Raw genomic sequence first — 11,621 nt, 5'->3', positions numbered from 1 at the left:
AGCCGCTCCTCGAACCCGCCAATCGCCGCCGCGCGCGCCCGGCCGCAGGGGCGCGGCCGCCAACGGCCGCCGCGGCCGCATCATCCGCACGGGCCAATGGCGGGCGGCGGGCGGGGCCGGGCGCGCTCCGCGCTCCGCGCTCGGGGCACCGCCCGCTCCGGGCCCCGCGGGCCATGCCCCCGGACGGCCATGGCAAGGCCGCGCTGCTGCGCCCGTACCCGTAGGAGAGCGAGGCTGCAAGCTCGCCTCTGCCGCCCCGAGCGACTGCGGATAAGGTGAAACAACGCATTTTATGATGCTGGGCTGCTAATTAGTTGCGTTTTCTTTGATGCACGGGGACGAGAAGTAAATTGGGAAAAAAGTTTGTGATCTTTCTCTAGAGCATGAGCTAAAGAAACGCTTTAGAGTGGCGGGGAAAAGGGGTTGGGGGATTTGTTTGGGTTTTTCAGCCTGCGGTTGAACTCTAGTACCACTCGTGGCTCTTTTACCAAGTTTTTTTTCTTTTGTCTTTACGACTACAGCCAGGTTAATGAGCAAGGACAGGTAGCTGGCCGCAGCTGCTGTTCCCGATTTTTTTTTGTCATTTATGTCTTATTTCCTCCAGCAGTGTTACACTAGTGCAAATAGGGAAGCATCCATGTCAGTAGGATTGTTCTAAAAAGACTACAATAGGCAGATAATTAAATATTAAGTACCTAGATAACTAGGTATTATTGTCATATATAGTTGAGTATAAAATAACTATTAATCATACATTCCAGATTTTGATCCATGCAGTAATAAAAGCTCTGTCCACAACTGGCAAAGCAATGGCATTGATATTCTACATAAACTGGATATGAAGACCACAAAGAAGTGCAAACTGTCAGACTGGATGAAAGCCCAAATGAATAATTCATTTTTGGATGCATTAGACTGTAGCACAGAGGCAACTGAGGAGGAACATGATTACTTAGTTTATGATGGAGATACTGGAATAAGCTGTAAATATAACAATAATTCAGATAATTTGAATGGCTGTAGTTGTACAAAAGATATTTCTGGTATTTTAAACTTAGACTGTTCTGAAGAGAACAAAAACATAAAAGCAGCAGCCAATTATGAAATTCCTCTCCAGCCTGAAGAATTCTCCAGTCATCACAGAGGCACCAGAGGAACAACTGGAGTTCCAATTGAAATGCCTGGAAATGAAGCTTCCTTTCAAAAGGAACTACCTGTTGGTAGTTCCAGTAAACCAGATAGCAAAGAACATGTAACTACCTCCAAGATGTCCAAGGTCCTCCTGCGTCATTTTCCTAGGGAGGAATTACTAAGCACATGCCACTTAATTGAATGTGAGACAATACCAGAGGTGTCCTTTACTGAAAGTATCGATGACACTGGGAGCAAACCTGAGCTTTCAGAACACAGCAGAGGCTCTTTAGTGTACGAACAATGGGCAGCAAGCTCTGAGGAGCATCCCTTAGAAAAGCACAAAGAAGTAAAGGCTTGTCACAAAAATGGAAACTTGTTAAATGGAAATAGATCTGTTTCAAAGAAACCTATTTTTTCTTCTGGTCAGTGTGGGTGCAGACAAAAATACTCACAACTGATTAATGAGACTGGAGATACACACACCTTTCAAAACATGAAAGATGACAGAACCCTGTTTAAGAGAACAGTTTCACCTTGTGAGCTCAAATATGGCCAAGGGCAAGCTCACTATTGCCTTCCTGACTTCTCTGAAGTTGCTTCAGAAGTTCAAGTACCAAAAAAACCTGACAATATTACCTCAGTTCCTTCAACTGAGAGAGCAAAACCCTTTCCTGTTTTGCAAAGTAAATCAGTAACTGTGAACAATATTTTGGAAAATAAGAATTACTTCAATTCTGCTGAAGTAGAGAATCAAGAAGAAAGGAGTATTTCAGAACTGCTCCAACAGCTACAGGTAATTAGGATGCTTGAAGAAATGCTTCATACTGGCTAAGAGTGGTTTATTGTAAGAAGATAATATCCCATAAAATCTAGCATGACTAGCTCTATAGGCACTCTGTAGGTATCAGTGAGTACATCATCTGACTCAAAAACTACTTTACAAATAAAGTTCTGTGAAACTGACTTTATACAGAATTGTCATTACCAATTATTAAAGGCTGAGTATTATTTAATGCTCCAGTGTTAAATACTGGAGTATTGTTTGTAATGACAAAGCATCCTATCAAGTCACTAGGAAATCCACTATAAAGTATTATTTCTAGTGTTAAATGTTTAAATTCATGAAAAATACTTCAAATACATTTTTAAGAACAAGTATTTCGTACAGTGCCCATGTTAAGACATCTTTGCATTTTTTCACATCTAACACACTGAGACTGGTATTTATTGACAATTCAATTCTTTCTAAAGGATTTTTTTAGAGCAATATTTCTCTTACTGCTGTGAATTTATTTTAAAGCTTGTTAGTCACTAGATAACTGCTGCTCAATTTTGTGCCCTGACATGGAGCTCACACACTGGGTTTTACAAGTTCTTAATTCTGTTCTTAGATTTACATCTTAGTAAATTGCTTGAGATACAAGTTTTAATCGTTTTCCCTATTATTTCCCGGCTTCAAATGAGATGCTGACACAGCATGCCAACATCCAGAATCATATTGACCATCTGAGATTTAATCCTAAGGTAAATCTCTCAAAATACTTTTTTTTGAAGTAATTCTGCTTTACCTCTCGGACTATGACTATCCTCTAAAACTATTTTGTCACATTCGTATTATATTTCCCATTTATACAAATCCTCTATGTTTTCACAACACAGAGAAGTACTTTAAGTATTTATACAATGAGACTTTACACGTCTGTCAACTCAGAAAACTAAATGGTACTGTTATAATAAACATTTCATTAATATTTTGTATTTTGAGTTACAGTTTTTTGTCCAGGTCCATAAATGTTCTATACATTGTCTCTATAATGAAGGTTTTTATTTTAACAGATACTTCCTCAGTCAGACTTTGCAAATGCCAACACTGCCGTTTCCTCAGGACACACTGGGACATCACCTGACGTCATCGCATTACGTGCTCCTGTCCCTGTACAACCTACGCACAGTTTGCTTAAAGCAAGTAAATAAAATTGCAGTAGCTATGCAAATGACTATTTAATGTAATATGATTACATTTTTGGGCCAAAATTGCAATTGATCAATCTTACCTTTTATGTTATAGGACTGCAGCCTGGAACCGCAGCATCAGCACTACCAGCAGCTGGGACAGTAAAAGCACAGTATCAGAATCCTTCTGATTCACTGCCAGAACTAACACTAGGAGAAAAGATGTCTCAAATACTAAAGGATCAGACAGAGCAACTGACTAAGAAAGTAAGAACTCTGTTTCAGTATATACTTTGTACTGATGCTCAAATTCCATACTCTCTTGGCAAATTTGTTTAAATATAATAATAAAGTCTAATATTTTGTCTTGAAGGTAGAAGACTTCTCTAAGCATATGATCCAGGAAACACTCTTTTTACAAGACAAATACCTGGTAAATTAATTTATGTATTTTGATCTATCTGAAATGCACTTTAAATGGCTGTAGATTTACAGTTTTCTGGCAAGATTCTTGAGGCTTACCTGAAGTGGATATTTACTCTTCTCAATTCAGACTGAAGGTATGAGATTAGGAAGCAAAAATGAAGGTGTTCAGTAGGTGGACAAATTCTTAAATCTTTTAAGGATTCTGACTTAAAACTATTAATAAAAGGCCTGAAGTTGCCACATAAGTTAGGAATTTTGATATGTAGGGCATTCATTCAGAAATAATTTTTATTATTTTACTTGGACATAATAGAGCAGCACAGAGTATTAGGTGAATATACAAAATGCAGTCCTGTTTCAATTCAGAGAAATAGCAAAATTCTTCCCAACAGCACTGCAAATAACATCTGGCTTACATAGCAAGACATAGTGATAGCTACTTCTGCTAAGTTATCATGACATTTTGTATTAAATTATTTCTTATTGATGAAGGCATTAAATCAACTGAAAAGATACCTTGATGCCTTGGAAAGAAATTATTTAAAAGCTAGAGAAGAGCACCACAACTTACAGCTGCAGAACTACAAGGACAAGCCTATCAACCTTGGAGAGTTTGATCCTGAGAGGTTAGACGATAAATGCTAAGTAGTACATCAGTATATTTTGAGTGTCTTACAGATTTTGCTTTATTTATCCATTACAGTTTTCCTGAAGTGAAAATATTATCTTAATGTGGTAAACTATAAGTTGTTTGGCCAAAATTCACCTTGGGCTTTATATATCCTACTTGTAATTGGGATATCTATTTGATTAATTCAAATTCTTAAAAGGGACTCTGACAACTCCATACATTTTTTTATTTTATGGGAAATATACTGCAATGTCCACTATGGTTATCATGGTAAGAAATAAAAGATCACTTTAGAGAGTTTTAAGTAACTTTGAGTTGTGATTGAATTTAGAAGGGTGGAAGGAGGAATATTCAGACTTGGCATGCTGCTTGAAGACATTCAAGAACAAATGGATGGCAGCAAAGGCAGCCTGTCATCGTTACTGACTTCCTATGAATCTGCCCAATCTTTCTGTGAGGTAACTGGCTTTTATTAAACACTACAATTATTCTATTTTATTGATGTAAGCCTTGAGAATCTAAGTGCAGTTGTGTGATTGTATGTTCTCCTCTAGTAAGAGCATGATGCTTTTAGATAGCACATTACTTCAAAAGAAAATATTTTAAATGAAATATGAATTTCATCATATTATATAATACATATAATATAATGTATATTAACTTCATAATACAGTAATTAACTGTAACAGAAACCTAAGTATAAAAACAAAACTATACTGAATGTTCTTACTTCCAGTTTCAAAAGCATTTATTTCACAGTAAGAAAATATGAGTAGCTAATTTAACTTCTGCAAAGCTGTTTTGGGGACTTAATCACTATCATTTCGTGGGAGGAAAAATTACTTTGTCCAAGATCTTCCGCTGCAGAATTACTAGAAGACCAAACAGTATTGTGCTAGAGAAAATTGAGTTTCTCCCAGGTTGTAAATACACATATACACTCCCCACCCCAAAAACAAATCTTACTGTCTTCTACAAATCTACAGGTAAGTCTCAACAAATACTTTCATAACCAATGTTTTAGGTAACTTGGGCTTCAGAGAAAAATGGTAAGAGAGCCTGAGGAGATGCTGTTTGGTAGGAGTGGTTCCTTGCAATGCAAGGCCCTGTACACCTGTGTCTATGCTTTGTTACTTTGTACAGAGCCTGGCAGTTTCAAGCACTGTTGATCTTCCACAAACAAGAGGTACTGAAACTCCATTTTTTCACAAGAAGCAGAACAGAGAAAGAAGTCAGACAACCAATGTAATCCTACCAGCAAATCAACTTTCTTTAGAAGGCAAAAAGTGCAATCGCTGTTTGTACATGTAAGTGAAAACATGGAAACGGCTGTTGAAGTTTTTATAAAAACATACATAAAATTAATTGCTGAATAAGAAAATTAGGATGATTGAAATCTGAAATGCAACACAAATATTTCCAGAATAAAAATTGTACAGAATTATATAACTGCATATCTAAGAATTCCTCCTAGCCTGGTCTTCTTACCTTTCTCAGCCTGAAAGTACTTCCTGAAGCCAAAACACAACAATCACTTTCACCTAGGAGTTAAATCATACTTCTGTATAAAATTAATGACAGCCACAGAAATTCAGGATGTGAATAACTAGTCAGAGTACAGTGCCAGTAAAAGATAATTTGCCAATATTTATGTGGTATTCTCAGTTAAACAAGAAAAGGGAGGGGGGAAATCCTTACATAATTAACAATCGAAACCTTGTGAAAACTCTACCATCTTCACCCTCCTGGGAAGCATTTTACAGGTGTTAAACTTATCTCAATGAGATTAGAAAAATAAAATAAGGGGTCCCCCCTTGACCAATCTAAGGTTAAAAAAAAGAGAACTGAACTAAGTTCCAGTAGAGGAGCAGAGCTTCTGAGAAAAGAATGCATGCAGCATAGAGCACGGTCATATTAAGCTAATTATGCCTTATTTAAAAGGGCAGGTGTTACAAGTTGCCTAATAAAACTCACCTAAAACTCACTTTTTTTCTCTGTCATTGAAAGAATATTAGTTAAATCTTCTGATTATTATACTCATGAACAGGCAGAAAATTTTCCAAATACACTTGGTGATCCTGTACACCTAAAGTTAAAAATATACATCAAATGACTCAAACAAGGAACTTTGTTCTTTTTTTCTCAGAAGGAACATCTCAAATATTCTTCTAATTATCTAAAGGCATTAAATTAAAGCATTATTAACAGCTCAAAGTTACTAAGACACCAAATCATATTTCATGTATATTGTATTAAAACGCGATCAGTGGTAACAGATGGATGTATCTAAGATTTCATACTACTTTACTACTCCAATACAGGATTATCAAGATCTCTACTTTTAAGCATTTTTAACAGCTGTGGGAAGTCAGGGTGCTTTTTTCAGAATGTATCCTTTAACTAAAGGGTTCATTATTTTTCAACTGGTTAATCATAAACTTCTTACCACTTTTTCAGATAACTGACAAGTTTGCTGTGAATAAATCTGATATGAAGTAATTAATCAATAGTATAACAAGTTTATAAGTCTCATCATAGAAATACTAAGATATAATTAAAATATTCTGTTTTCATGCTCAAAGAAATACAAACATCCAGGAAGAAAAAACTGGAACATCTCCACTCTTCATGCAGAGAAAACCAACTGATTTATCAGATACCAACTTGAGTAAGTCATGAGGGCATACAAAGGTCAGAACCATGCTTAAACCTGCTAGGGAATCCTGTGAAGAAATACATTCCTTTTATGTCTCAACATGAAAATTGTAGTTTTAACAGATGTTACCGCTTAGCAGAGCACAAAACACGAAGAATAAAAAGGAAACGAAAAAGAACACCAGGTCAAATTCACTGTGGAACTCTCAGTGACAGATGAAGAGGCAACAGACACATTGCAATGCAATTTTCAGTTAGATATGAATGAAAGATTTTTGACTTGGTCAAACATTGAAACAGTTTGCTCTAGGGAGGCTGTGGCATCTCCACTCTCAGAGATATTCAGAACTCAACTGGGCAGGGTTCTAAGCAACTTAATTTAAGTTGGGCCTGGTTTGAGAGGGGACAGAATCAGATGACCTCCAGCAGTCCTGTCCAACCTGAATTACTTTATAAATCTAATTTAGCTTTCTACATAAGTTTCCAAATATTGCCACTACTAACATTTTACATTTTCAAGAGCATGACAGGGATGTGCACAATGCTTTGGTTTTGCTTTTTCTTCTGAGCTGCATTTATTTCATATTCTAGAAGATGATTCCAAGCTTGACAACTGAGACACTTCATATCAGTCCTTCCACTTTCATTTTTTGGATTCAACTTTGTTATTCTGCTTAAAAACAATTTTACCTTTCCACTGCAGAATATTCTGAAGCTCTTAGTAATGAGCAACTAAAGGAGAATAGCATGAGCTGTCCTACATGCAGTCTGAATATACAGGTTTTCTTACCTTTTTGTCTATCGGTTGTCCTTGACTTTTCTGTGATATCCTTTCAATTTAATATAATACACTGGGATTATTGTTTGTACTGGTTGGTGTAATAGTTACAGCAGTGCCATACTAGAGCTGCTCAAATTCTCATCCCATTCCTATTATGCTGCACTGTTCCCATAACACTATGGACAGGGACATGGAGAACTTCATTAAAGTAAAAAAAAAAAAAAAAACCAACAACAAAAAAAACCAACAGTTTTGATCTGAAAATAAGCACCACCAGAAAATTCTATTCAAAGCTTGCAGACAGGGCTGAAAGCTAATCTTAACTCAATCCCCACTCTCCTGGGGGTGAAAAGTACTTCCTCAAATTGCAGTAGCATTAATGGCAGCAAAAGACTCTGAAATTATGGTGCTGAAAGCTAAATAATTACCTGAGTACATTAGTAAATGCTTCTCATATTTCAGACCCTTTTAACTTAATTTTTTAATTTTAGGCAGTGATTCAGAAGACTTCTTAGCCTGTGATTCTTATAATTCACAAAGCAAGGACCTTGTCAACTGTGACAGTAAGTTACAAATCATTAAATATGAGATTAGGTGGAGAGAGACAAGATACAGTGATTGCAAAAATATGAACATCTACAAGGAAACATTGCTTATAGTTTTGTTTTTCTAAACTCCACGTCTGCTTCCAGGACTTAGATGCAGATGCCCCAGAGGAAGCAGAGATCAAGTAAAACTCAGGAATTACAAAGAGTCTGTTCAGTCTTGTACCCTATGTAGAAAAAGAAGCTCTGGTTCATCCTGTAAGTATGATGTGTAATTAACAAACAAAGGCCAGCTCTTAAGGGGCAGAAAGCCACACGGCACATACCAGGCCACATTTAATTTAGTATAAGCACTGTAAATCCAACTTTTACACACCTGGTCAAGTTTAATCTCCATGCACAACAGATTTAACTTCCTCTGGTTCTTTATGAGAGGAATCCCTTTCATATTTCATTCACAGCAGGAATATCTCCTTTTGCAGAGCCACATGAAAGGATATGAAAATTAGGCATTACTGTGCCAACTTTTATAGTGCCAGCTATTACCTAACATAGTATAAACAAGTACTAAAGAAAATTCCAGCTCTACCCTCATACTGTGTGACATGCAAACTCAAGGGGAGCCTAATTAAAAAAAAATTAAATCAGCTGAACATTAACCTTTTAAAGTCACTTAGACTCTCTAGCATAAGAAAAAATGCTTAAATAAAAATATAACATTTCCTCAAGAATAAAGCATAAACTAGCTATTTGTCTCTAGCAAGCCTGTGAAACTACAAATCAAAGTAGTATTCATTATTAGGATTATGATACTGATTATTCTACACTTCCCCACTGCATGAAATTGAATATAAATCTGCATTCCATTTGCCGACTAACTCAAGAGCAAGCACAAAAAGGTTAATCTGTCCTCATTTACAAAAAACTTTAAACATATTGAAGTTTTATTCAGCAGTGATAATTACTTGATCTTTAATTTATGCTAAAGAGAAAAAAAAAGTTAAAATACACAGAAAATTACTTTTTTGTTGTTTTACAACAACTCCAGCTTATTCACAGAAGAGAATCTCCAGTCAAAAGGCTCAAAAACCCAAACAGCCAGGTGAAGTTGTAACCAGACTTCGTGAAAGGTAAGCTGTAGCAATAAATGTGTAGTACAACAGAAAACCCCATTGATGAAGATTCAGCATGGAAAAAACACACCAGTTATCATAAGCAGGAATAATATTTTATCTTTTGCAGTGCATGTTGTATATTAGAATTTCACTTTTTAGTGAAATTATTTACTTGAAGAGCATGTGTAAACAATTAGATTAGTTCTTCACTCCTAATGTAATGAAGAGTAAAAATGTAACTTCTTTAGCTGACACATTTAGTAATGAATAAAAAAATTCACTTTAAGAAGATTCAAAAGCAGGCCTGTATTATTAGGATGCAGTTCTGTTTGCTACCAACTACTAATCTATAAGTAATAATCCTACTTTTAATTTTTGTTAACATTAAATTACACCATGAGACAGAAACAAAACTGATTCCTATTAGTAGCACAGATTAGACTGCAATGCAAACAAGTGTTGTCACAGTATTTTTTGACAGCTTTATTCAATAGCAGTAATTGCCTGGAAGTAGAGCAGCTGCACTTGAGAATCAGTGGCATAGAACACAGAGAGAAAGTTACAGCAGCAGCAGAGTGCTGCTATTATGAGAAATTCTTAGTCTGCATCCTAGAACATTTTCTATCTTATTGCAATGCAGACAGAACACAATGATGGACTGTGCTTTCCAATTCAATGGAAAATTCTACTCACCATAAAATTAACTTGCAACCAAGTGCTACCAAGGTGTATGTATGTGATTCATAGTTTAGAAGTTCTTTTTCTCACTGAAATGGTATTTTATTCTATATATTTTATCTTTAGGAAATCCTCTGTGGCTGTCAAAACCTGCTGTTCCAGCACATATAGTAAAATTATCCTTTCAAATCAATACATACCCAGTAAGAAATCTGCACAAAGAAAATCTGCAATTAACATCAGAGACACAAATGCCAACGATTCCTATGCAAATGTAAGCCTTTTGAGTGAAAATTAAAAGCCAGGCATCTTTCTTGAAAGGATTACCTCCATACATCATGGCACTGTAGAACATCCCATTCTTAGCAAGCTGATTACAATCTAAGCATGTGTAGTGCATTTGAGGGTAAGACAAGAGGGAGTTCAAACCCCAAGCATTTTGGCTTATATGTTTCTTCATATAGGTATGTACAGGCTTGTTGTGCAACTCAGTCCCTCTATAAACGGTGAAGTAAACCAAAAAATAGCACTGGATCTTATCTCTAGAATTGTGTTTCATATGCTGAAACAAAGCCTAGCCTAGAAACAGCCTAGCTAGAGGTTCTGAGAGCCACCCACTATCAAAACCTCAAGAAAGCCTTCTCAGTACCAAAAACATGCACCACACTGGAGCTGATACATTAGAAAAGTATAAATATCCTTCAGTTCAAATGAATACATGATCAAAAAAAGAGAAATAATTAACAGGTACTCCAACTTGAATCCTAGAGCAGTCTATCACAGGACTCAATTTTTACTTCTCAACACATTCAGAGTGAAAATCACAAACAAAACCTTAAACATCATCTTTTTTCAGTACCTATGTACACATTTGCCTTCACTAAGGCTACATTTTATTATTTCCAACAGGTTTTAAGTTCTACTCTGGATCATGCCATAGAGACAGCAAACAGTTTGAAGAAAGCTACAGAGCGAATGGTACAAGCAGTTTCAGAAGATCTAGCTGAAGTTAAAAGAAAACAGTTTTAATTATCTAGTTCAAATGCTGTATTGTTCTGCTGGTTGATACTGAAACATTAGTATCTCTACAAAAATCAAATGATGAACACAAACATGAAAAAGTCAGCTAGCTAACTTTGCCAGTTGTTCTGTACCTATTGGTACTAAACCAAACCAGAGCACACAGGTACTCCACGTTTACACTCAGTCTTAGAACTGTAAAACAATTTAGTAATTCTACTGAAATTCTTTATTAGGTTGGCTAGTCCCCATTACTGTGTACAGATGCCTTCTCTAAGTATTCACTTAAGACAGCTTAATAAAAATTGGCTTAAACAAGCAAAATTAACTTTCTGACTTGGATTCCCCCCCACTCCCAAGTGTGAGAATAAATCTGTCATAACTATATATCATTTCTTCTCACACTTCAAGAGAAATCAGCCTCTGCACCTGAGACATCTAGAAGTAAACATGTTAACATACCAAGTCATAGTCAACACTTGGAATTATTTTGGTTTTAGAGTGCCCTACACTGAGAGCTGTTTGTTTTTAAGAAACCTCCTTGTATGTTGCAATGACTGAATTACACCATTTGTTGTTTATGTATTTGTAACAATTAAATTGATTCCTTCAATGTGATGTCCTTAATTTGTCAGATATGTCTGGCTTTGACATTTTAGCTGACGGCAAATAGGATGGAAAAT

The 11,621-nt window shown here is 36.1% G+C and overlaps 1 protein-coding gene across 7 annotated transcripts; it reads left to right on the top strand.

Moving 5' to 3' along the window:
- Positions 1-159: 159 nt before the first annotated feature.
- Positions 160-11,556, top strand: AKNAD1 (AKNA domain containing 1). 7 transcript variants are annotated; one of them, XM_072932593.1, is made up of 15 exons: positions 160-275; positions 762-1,927; positions 2,599-2,658; positions 2,971-3,100; positions 3,203-3,354; positions 3,461-3,520; positions 4,006-4,139; positions 4,476-4,602; positions 5,288-5,451; positions 6,727-6,816; positions 8,076-8,143; positions 8,273-8,383; positions 9,174-9,255; positions 10,045-10,192; positions 10,828-11,556. In XM_072932593.1, exons 2-15 carry the CDS (start codon positions 839-841, stop codon positions 10,945-10,947), a joined length of 2,535 nt encoding a protein of 844 aa, XP_072788694.1. In that variant the 5' UTR covers positions 160-275; positions 762-838; the 3' UTR covers positions 10,948-11,556. The 7 variants fall into 7 exon arrangements, with proteins under 7 accessions (XP_072788694.1, XP_072788696.1, XP_072788698.1 ...); XM_072932595.1 differs by lacking the exon at positions 2,599-2,658; XM_072932597.1 differs by lacking the exon at positions 10,045-10,192 and having other exon boundaries at positions 10,828-10,966.
- Positions 11,557-11,621: the final 65 nt, after the last annotated feature.

Source organism: Taeniopygia guttata, chromosome 8 (genome assembly GCF_048771995.1).
Source record: "Taeniopygia guttata chromosome 8, bTaeGut7.mat, whole genome shotgun sequence".
In the NCBI taxonomy this organism is placed as follows: domain Eukaryota; kingdom Metazoa; phylum Chordata; class Aves; order Passeriformes; family Estrildidae; genus Taeniopygia; species Taeniopygia guttata.
Note: the sequence above shows the minus strand (reverse complement) of the source record. Positions and strands in the feature narration are given on the sequence as shown.

What these genes read in the sequence shown, in the direction of transcription:
- AKNAD1 (XM_072932593.1), top strand. Translation starts at nt 839, where the DNA reads ATGAAGACCACAAAGAAGTGCAAACTGTCAGACTGGATGAAAGCCCAA. An exon ending in TCAGATACCAACTTGAGTAA is followed by an intron (nt 6,817 to 8,075) that starts GTCATGAGGGCA and finishes AATTTTAGGCAG; the next exon opens with TGATTCAGAAGACTTCTTAG. An exon ending in GGACCTTGTCAACTGTGACA is followed by an intron (nt 8,144 to 8,272) that starts GTAAGTTACAAA and finishes GTCTGCTTCCAG; the next exon opens with GACTTAGATGCAGATGCCCC.